General features: G+C 37.2%; 1 protein-coding gene across 5 annotated transcripts in view; it reads right to left on the bottom strand.

The window, feature by feature from the left end:
* Positions 1-210: 210 nt before the first annotated feature.
* The window catches only part of LOC148171551 (potassium voltage-gated channel protein Shaw-like), a 28179-nt gene continuing 18564 nt past the window's right edge, over positions 211-9825 (bottom strand). Inside the window, exons 4-10 of one of the 5 annotated variants that reach the window (XM_088042526.1) lie at positions 8933-9142; positions 7711-7917; positions 4513-4809; positions 2894-3103; positions 971-1124; positions 759-857; positions 211-669 (exon numbers count right to left, since the gene is read on the bottom strand). In XM_088042526.1, coding sequence (XP_087898652.1) covers positions 239-669; positions 759-857; positions 971-1124; positions 2894-3103; positions 4513-4809; positions 7711-7917; positions 8933-9142 — 1608 coding nt within the window. In that variant the 3' untranslated portion in view covers positions 211-238. The remainder of the gene's footprint in view (positions 670-758; positions 858-970; positions 1125-2893; positions 3104-4512; positions 4810-7710; positions 7918-8932; positions 9143-9825) is intronic. The other 4 variants (XM_088042527.1, XM_088042528.1, XM_088042531.1 and 1 more) reach the window with 4 other exon arrangements.

Here is a 9825-nt window from a genome sequence, read left to right as displayed (position 1 = left end):
CAGAACATTAGTTATGTGATAAATAAGACAAGATGAAAGCTTTGAAGCTGTACACGTGTAAAAAATTGTAAACTTTTAATCATAGCTTCACGGTCGGTCACGGTAGAAATCGACCATTTTTTAAATGCGCTTTCATTTTGCATTACAATGATCTCTTCCCCTTGCCACCACCGCGACCTCCTGCCTCCTCCTCTACCTCCACTGAAACAACTAACACTCGACAAAGAGAAAGAAAAAATTATGTTCTGTCTTTATCATTTCCATCCAACGTTTCCAAACACTTTCCTTCCAACGGCGTGGACTGCACTGAAGAGTTGGTAATTTCAGTGCTTGGTGATTTGCCCACTTCACAATCTGGAGACTTTTGGTTGTTATTAAACATGAAAGAGTTTCTTCGGAAGCCCGCTTGGTTTTCCACGATGCTAACCAAGACTTCAGTGGAGCTCCCAATGGCCATGGCGGGGACACTCGCCAAGCCAATCTCAGTTTCAGTGGTTTTAAGAGGAGTACAATCGGGTTTGGGGAGATCTCGTGGTTCAGAACGGGATTCTCTATCAAAAATAGGAAGGTAACGAGGTTGGAGAGGGAGGACATCCATGCTGCCGGTGGTGGCGGGACGGGGTTGCAGAGGGAGCATTGAAGGAAGAGATGTAGCAGGCTCGCCCTCTGCTAAAACCAAAACACTATTACTTGAAGGAAAACAACGTATTGAGGGAAACACCGACACAACAAGCGCCATCTATCTGCGGCCCCCTCACCTGGTAAAGTATATGGTCCATTGTGGTGCAGTACGGCAATACTGGGAACGGACGGCCCTTGCAGGGCTAAACCTATTACATTCACACCATTAACATTTCCTATAATGAAAAAACAGAAATTGACACGGTTAGTACGCACAACGATCAATGTGGAACCTAAAGGTGGAAAATATACTACAGGAAAAGAGAGGGCGCCACTACCAGACAGTTACCTATTTTAGCGCCGCCAAAAGCGTCTTTGAAAACACCAGGATGATGATGTTTGATGGCGTTCATTCTTCGGTTTGTGGCGTTCTCTACCTTTTTACGACGAGGCTGTTCCACTGGGAGAACTCGCCGCCGCTTTTTCGGGAGTTTGGAACGAGCCTGCAGGAAAGTCGATAATGCAGAGTTTGCATTGCAAATAAACAGTAATTAATGTAATTAGATACCAAATTTGAAAGCCTGTTATGGCGGAAATTATTGACTAATGCAGCGAACCAGATTTCACAATTAGATTGAAGGGCTTGTTTATTCGGGAGATTTTATTGCGATTTTATTTACACTTTTAGTGGCGGGTACCTACGGCTTGATTAATGCGAATCTGCGACATCAAACGGATTGTTTCATGTTGTAGACGAACGAGTGATTGGTAATTTTACCGTTTGTTCTATTTCAGACTGCGGATGACAGTTTAAACAATTTCAATTTGAATCTGAAAGGTGTCGGCGATTGTAAAGTAACGTTCGTATAATGCATTCACGATCTTTTTAGACCAGAGTAGGCCATGTTTTTTTTTCTTTTTGTTGGCTACAATGACTGACAGAGGTAGTTTTTTTACTGTCACATCTGACATGTGTCTTTTATGCATGCAAGTTTGCCACTTTTCTGACACCGGAAAAATCGTGTGTTTCCTTTTAATCGTGAAAGTAACAGTTTAAAGGCATTATCTTCAAAATATTGCAATGAAATGCCTAAAGTGATTTCGTTTTCGAACAAAAAATGTGCTATTTGCAGTTTCAAAAAGATCGGCTTGATTTAAGACTGGAACAAACGATCTGAGGTGTTACAAATAAATTCTTTGTAAGGTACAAAGTCCCATAGACGTTTGTTTTCAAAATATTTTTAGGTGCGGCGTGCAACCGTTTCCAATGTTCTGGACACCAAAGATGAAAAGTTTTGGCTGATAAGCGGCAACAATTAGAATTTTATGCCGAGAAAACAACACTTTTCAAAATTATTAAGTCAATGAGTTACAAACACAGAGAAGTGAACGATCACGACACTTTATGTAAACAAAAACAATTTAAATTCTAAATTGCTGCACTTTTTAGTTAACGAAATTCGCCAAAGTTTGCTTTTAGTGTGTTTAGTGTGTTTCCATAACATAAAACCCTGGGTCAAATGCTAATTCGATCAAATAAACTTTTTTAAGGTTTTATGACTAGAATCAAGACCTGGCAGAAGAGCTTCTTGAGAATGGTAAACTTTTTGCCATTGGAATATACCAGCAGTAATGTCTTCCATTATGATTAATATTATTTGTTGAAAAATAATTTCAAAATTTTAGATAAAAATTCAATAAAATTATCAAGTTCTGAATGTTCGGTTCAAACTGGCAACAGAGGAAAGGTTTCAGACTCAATTCATAACCAAAAAAAGGTGACAACTCCAATCGACAGAACAAATGTCAATCATTTTCAGGAAACTTTAGCTCAGAAAGGTTGACTACCAACCAAGTTACTAGATTTCCATGGCTTGCCGCGGTCTAAAAAGATCGTGAATGCATTATATGTGAGCCATTAGGTTTTTGGCGCAGTCGACACGATTGTGCTGCAACAAGTGCCAAAATCTATTTATGGACATCCACTTTTTATTATAAAGCACGAACTACATTACAAAAACGAAAAAGTGGGCTAAATTGAAACGATCTCAATCACCCCCCTCCATGTCGCCAACAAGCAATGAATATTAACCGCTTCAATTTCTAAAAAAAATTAGATTTAGTTCCACCCAAGTCACGTGAAAAAGTCTATTTTCCAGACGTCACTTAATTGTCATTCGATTATCATCCCACGACCCGTTTTTTCCTTCGCATAAACGTCAATAGCAGGGACAGTTCTGTGGTTAAAACTTATTATAAAGGTCTACCCTACCTGAGTATGGGAATAGAACATGGAAAAATTGGAAACGATCACCGGAACAGGAAGTGCAATCGTCAAGACTCCCGCGAGAGCACACAAAGCCCCCACAAACATCCCCGCGTAGGTTCGGGGGGCCATATCTCCATAGCCCACTGTAGTCATGGTGACGATAGCCCACCACAGACCTTCCGGTATACTCTTGAAATTGTTCTTCGGATTGTACTGAAATAAAAGACGAGGTAAAAGTTCCCGTCGATATTTTATGACAAAAGGTGCGAGAAGCGCTTCAGAAATAATCTTTTTGTAAAAACCAAGCTTCTTATCATTTTTAAAAATAACACAAAGTATGTCAACTGAAGAGAAATGTGTGCCTCGTTTTAAAATCACTTTAATGTATTTCCAACGATAAAGGGAATAGGTATTAGGCATAGAAGGAAAAGAGGAGCACCGGAGGATTACGAGGAGAGCGCTGCTAGTTAATTCCGCTTATAATAAGTCGGAATTTGGTTAACAAGACGAACTTTAGTCGTTATTAATAGGACACGGAAAGGCAGAATAGTGCTATTCAGCTGTATACTTTGCTTAAATGGGAAAATCCGATACGATATGAGTAAATATGTATTTTGTCGGCGGGATTTCGGCGGAGCGTGAAGACGGTAAATGTTTGGAATCGCGTTGCACTTTTGGATCGTTCAAATAAGACGTTAACTCAACTAAACAATTTTGGGTTTGTTTTTCGCCTTTGCGCCTGCGAAATTGCAACTTTAGCCAAAAAAATTATAAAACAAGCTGAAAGGATCACCAAAGGACAGAAACGCGAGTGAAAAACAAGAAATTATTGAGTCATTAGATCGAGAGATGAAAAAACTAAAGCCATTATTAAAGTGGGGCAAGCGAGAAAAATGTGGGAAAGATACGAGGGATAAAATGCTGGAATTAGCTAATAAAATCGAGATAATAAAGAAAGAATAAATAAAATGTAACCCTATGCTATTAAAATTTGAGTTAGAACACATCATTGCTGAAGACTACACTTGATAGAAAGAAAATAAAAAAAATGCAGACTGTAAGATACGTCTATAAAATATTCTTTTTGGCGCAAAGTTAAGATAGTGGATACCACTTCTTCCCGTGCTGCCTCAAACTTAACAAATTTCCATGAATTAGTAAAAGAACCCAGAATTTCCTTAAGTTTAACATTTTAGTTTCAAACCCAGTTAAGTAAGCGTCTGGGGAAGTAACCAAAAACCGAAGAAAAGTATGTCACGTTGTTAATTACCTCATGTCGTAATTCTAGTCAAATTGTAAACTTTACCGGAAGTACGCTTTCAGACAGGTTTCCGGATGCAAGAAAATATACGACCACTTTAATAATACATATCCGTTAATTTATCGACTGTGTTAATTATTGCCGCGAGGACAAGAAACTAATCCTTGAGAGGAGATTGAAATTCTTTGGAAGCAATTACAGATTAATTTATAGTGAAATATCAAGAAACAAGAAGAAACGAAATTTCTGTCCCCCAGTTCGTAAAACTAGAATATTATTCTAGACGTTCTTATTTATTTCCCTTCAGTTTCATTTAGGAACGGGAGAACTATATTTCATTACAAAAGTTGAAGTTTCTTACCTCCAGCTTCTCGGCGTAAAATATAAGACTTGCAAACACAACAATCCCCAAAACGAGAAAAAACACCAACAACCCCAACTCCTTGGCCGAAGCTTTGAACGTGTGAATCAGAATTTTCAGACCAGGAGAATGTCTCGTGAGCTTGAACAGCCTCAAAATCCTAATAATACTGAAGAAATCTAACAGCTGAGACTTTTTTTCAAAGATCAAAATCATGTCGATGTAAAAGCTCAGCGTCGCAGCGAAGTCTATAATATTCACAGGTGACTTGACGAATTCGTACACATTTGGAGCAACCTGCAACAAAAAACCGTTTATTGTAATGAGAAAATGGTATTTTCTAAAACTACAGTTCTAAAACCGCAAGCTCTAAAGTAAAACATCGAGAGTGTTGATTTTCCCAACAAACACCATTTAGATAGATAATTCAGTAAAGTTTCGCAGCGTGGTAATTGTTGGCAAATACCATTATAAAACTGTTAGTGCTTTAATTGTAAAACACAGAATACCGTGCCACCTCAAACGCAAATATTTCCAGAACGATTTTATCGCATATACACAACATTAAACTTCTTTTCACCAGTTTACAATTTATGGTCGATTCGTTCTAACGGCATCTCTTATTTACGAGACATTTTCTATTCAGTTGAAATCAACGATTTCAAACATCACAGTAATCTAGACTTCATTAATAACAACGCTAATGGTAATTTCCTACTTCGTAATAAATATAAATTTTGCGGCTTTAGCTGCTCATGCTATGAAAATAAATGCTTGAATTGTTAATTAAGCAACGAAAATTAAACCAGGAAAGTTCGCGACGGAACAGATGATGAACGATATGTAACATTATTAAATAGTCGCTGAATAAATCTTTCACATGGAAAAGAAAGAAAATTATCAAAAAACATCGGAAATGTTCTTGCGAATGCAAAGCGTGCAGTTTATGTGTTGATAAAAGCGAAACGTTCGCGCCTACTTCGCAAAATTTCAAACTTTCCGTTTAAATGAATACTAATAAAATTTGTAAAGTGTGAAAGTCATAAAAGAGGGGACTTTTGTTGTGATTCGAGACTTTTTATTGGAAGGAATAGCACCGGCGCATCCACCATTTTACCGCCAATATAAAAGTGGGTTGGTTTCAACTTTTGCAAACCTTTAAATTACGATTCACTTTTAAATATAATAAAACCAATTCGGTCATTATTAAATTTATAATTTTTGCGTGTTTGTATGATCCAAAATTGTTAAAAACAAAAAGACAGGGCACTGTCAATTGGGAATTGTCATCTGTCAATTATTTTATTATTTATGACCCTCTATACATAAATCAATAAATATGACAAGTCGTAAATTTTTCAAATTCTCTTCGCTTGTCTGATCTCTGCAGCATCGTAATATTTTAGGATCACTTCAAGATTTTATCTTAATTGTTCCTGGATTAGAAAATCCAGACCAAAGTAACAGATTTTTCGTAAAACCTGTTCTCTAAATATAAGAATTCTTGAGGGATTAGTAAAGTAGTGTAAAACTTCCCAACAACTTTTCAGATTTTCCTTTTTCTGTCGACACATTGATGTAGTATCTTAGGGTAGAACAAGCAAAAACAACGACAAAGTAACCACAACCTGTCTACGACAAAAACTCCTCAAAAGTATCACATTAACTCCTAATCACAGTATTACGTTACAAATACATTGTTATTCTCCCTTCACATTACATTATCCTGAATATCCTCCGGGCATACAACTGGATCAATAAAATGAAAATTCTTGAAATTGTGTTCTCCGGAGGCAGTCAATAATCTCTTTATTGTTACATCTTGGTTGCGACAAACTTAAACTGTCATAAACACGCCCTTTCAAACTGCAACAATAAACTTTTACATGACAAAATTACGTCTTATCTGTGCTTCCAAACCAGATGCGTCTTTAGCAAGCAAAGTCAAACAGTGACTGTCGCTGTGTGTTTTAAAATCACCAGTAATTCATTCAAACGACCAGGATCATTGTTCCAGGTAGTGCACAGTTGTGTTAATTAATTTAAATTCGGTCTACATTTAGTGAAAGACGACCAAACACCAAGTAATTAATCAAACCACTGAAATACCCAATTCTAAATGTAATTACGTAAAATATCTTTGAACATGACGTGCGTTTGTCGCAAACGTACAAATTTAGATAAGGTAAAGTACGAAGTTAAAATTGTCATGACGTGAATGCTGGAGAAGAAATTTACGCAAACGGTAGAGAGAGAGATAATTTCCATGCCGAATTTTAAACTATTGTTTGATGTGGCTGAAGCGCCGGAAATCAAAAGTTAAATTTCACAGGTGTTTAATTAAATTAGGGCCGCAATGAAGACTGATTTATTGCGATATAATGAAATGGAAAGTGGAAATGGAAAGATTAGCAAGCGAGGTGTTGTACCTTCAACTAAAACTAATTGATTTCTGAGATTGAAAAATGGTGGATGCGCCGGGTCGTGGCGTTACTAAACACAACATTTTAATGCGTAAAGTATACAATCTAGGTCATTTTCGAAGCGCACATGTAGCTAAGCCAATGCAGTTTCTCCCAATTGTACTATTTTTGTGTACATTAAAATTTTACGATCTCATTAGTCGACTTCAGACTGTGGTTTGTGGGATTGTTAAAAGACTGTAAAACTGCACGTTTGCCAGAAACAAAAATTTAAGAAAATGTGCACGAAATCGATTATTCGTGCGTTCCAGCATTTGCGAAGCAAAAAACACTTTAAATGAATAGTAAGTACATTGGTAAAATTTAATTTCAAATTTTTTACATACAAATTTTGAACTTAAATACGAGGAAAAATTTGTGCACAAACGGCATCAGAAGATTTTTCTGTCCGCTATTTAAAATAAGAGGCTGGAAATATAATGCTAAACAAATTTAATTTAAAATTTGCATAAGTTAATCGTTTCGCAGAGCCCCTTAGATTGGAAAATTTTCGAGATTTGATTGCAAAATAAGTAATTGTAGTGGAAATGAAATGAATCTCCGGAGGCTCGCCCACTCTGTGTTGATTAATAAAACAAACGTACCATTTTTCATTCAATTAATTGAACTTTTATACATTGTGAAATGAATTCAATGTTGAACGACAAATCAAATTATAACCATAAATGTGGAAATGCCTTTGTTCGTCATGGAAAATAAAATTGTTAATACTTACAATCAACCTCACTGCAAATTCGAAGGTGAACCACGCGTTACAGATATGTTCAACTGTAAGAAAATACGGATGTGGATCTGTGCAGTTCTCATCCTCCGTGACATTCTTCTTAAGTATGTCGCATTCAACTCTTAGTCCTCGATGAGTTTTCAAACAAAACGACAAAACTGAAGCACAAATGAAGAAGACTGACGCCCCTGCGACTATCTGTAACAATCCATCCATCACCAAAAGCTGCTAATGGTAATTTCCTAAGCGCTCATGCAGATTTTATTAATGTTTATCCAGTGTTGAATTATTAAAAGACAGCCAGAGTTAATGAAGCTGTTTTTTCAACAGGTCACTGCACCAGCATCATTTATATTCATCCCGACTCGATTTGTTTGGGCTGACGAAGCGGAATGAAGCTATTCTTTTCAATTTCAGCTATAATTGGAATGATCTGCAATTCATAAAGGGTGTTATAACGGTTGTTTATTGGGAAACCCGCAATCTGCGGCCTTTTCGGATTGGAAACTTTTTTTTGCAAGGGTTTATCCAAAAAACGCAATTTTGACGGATTTAGGGAGTGTGTGGACGTGATAACGCATGGGAAAAATACTCTAACTACAAAAACTAGCAGAAGATACAGCATCGACACTCTACAGGCTGTTCCACCAAAATGCCCCCGCGATAATAAATCTAATTAAAACGGCAAACTAGCGTGGAATCAAATTGACTGTGACACTTGATGAGACAAACAGACTTTATGTCTTCTGCACTTCTTCGCGTTTCTGAATTAAATATAGGACGCCGCGTAATTACGGCCTTCCGTTCGGCGAGAGGTTCGTTATTAAACCACAATGTATAGTTTCCCATACAGCTCCTGACAACTTCGTGGGATTTATTAAAGCGCGAAATTTGATCGGCTTTTGGAAGTGGAAAATAAAGATAACAACGGAAATGTCGACCACAACACGTACTGTGTTACGAGGGGCGGAGCCAATTCCGCGCGTTTTCCATCAAGACTTTGATCAATAAGGAAATTAAAGAAGAAATTATGCTTTTAAGCGAAAAAAAAATCGCTTTTTCTTTAACTTCCTTTTCCTTTATAGCACAATTTATGTTAGTCCAAGTTAAGCGGCGCCAGCGGTGCATTTTCGGTGGAAACTCTGCAAACTCCTCAAACTACTTCTAACTACTCGAGAGAAAAGTAAGTATTGTTAATACAAAAACCAATCACATTTCGATGTTGTACGTTGGTCGGCGGTACCTTTGCCGCCGAGGAGGAATAGGGTTCGTCAAAAAGAGCCCAAATCTTCGGTTTAAGCTTTTGCCACGTAGTTAACGTCCCCGAAAAATACGCTTCTTCATACCCAAACATCCGAGCAACTTCTTCATCGCTCGGTCGTTCCGTGTCTATATCAAGTTTGTCTAAAATGGCGAGGGTTGCCTGAAATCGACAAACATAATGAAATTAGTTCCAGATCATATAACCGTGGGTGTGTTTAGCTGAGGTTCTCTTTTCATAAACTAAAGGAGAAACAATTAAAACTTTCCCGAAAAAGTCGGAGCTATATTTGGATAGTTTCAGAGAGAGAATTTCTAATTTTCATCAGCTTGCACACGGATACTTTTTTGTTTCGTATGAAATTCACAAACACAAGATGAAAAGGTCAAATCTGGGCGTCCGCCCACAATTGCCCCGGAACCTTAATTACCCGCGCTCCATACCTTACACGGTTATTTGAAGTAAGGAAATACAACCGTATCATTTTTCATGCCATTAAAATTGAAAGGTCTCTTGTGTATTTCCAGTTTTAATCTTCCAAGTAATCACATTAAGCAGCCTGCATTACAACCAAACTAAAATCGTAACGGGAAAAGTTATCCCTTAAGAAATAATTTTATTAATTGGTTCCTGGAGAAGTAAGAACCAGATGCGGCGTATAAATAATGAAAGTCATTTCAGTTTTCATTTATTCAAAAGCTCCTGAAATCATATTAGATGGATTTATGGTTTATTTACAAACTGAATGCACCTGAAAGCGATAAAATCTCTATTAATATATGCATAAATCACTGAAGTCAGGTGTTAGACAGTTTGACCAACTGCGCTCTGATGGAACACTGGAA

This window comes from Gnatocerus cornutus, chromosome 7 (assembly GCF_029298725.1).
Source record: "Gnatocerus cornutus isolate USDA-ARS CGAHR chromosome 7, icGnaCorn1.1, whole genome shotgun sequence".
Lineage (NCBI taxonomy): Eukaryota > Metazoa > Arthropoda > Insecta > Coleoptera > Tenebrionidae > Gnatocerus > Gnatocerus cornutus.
This window is presented reverse-complemented; position numbering and strand designations above follow the sequence as displayed.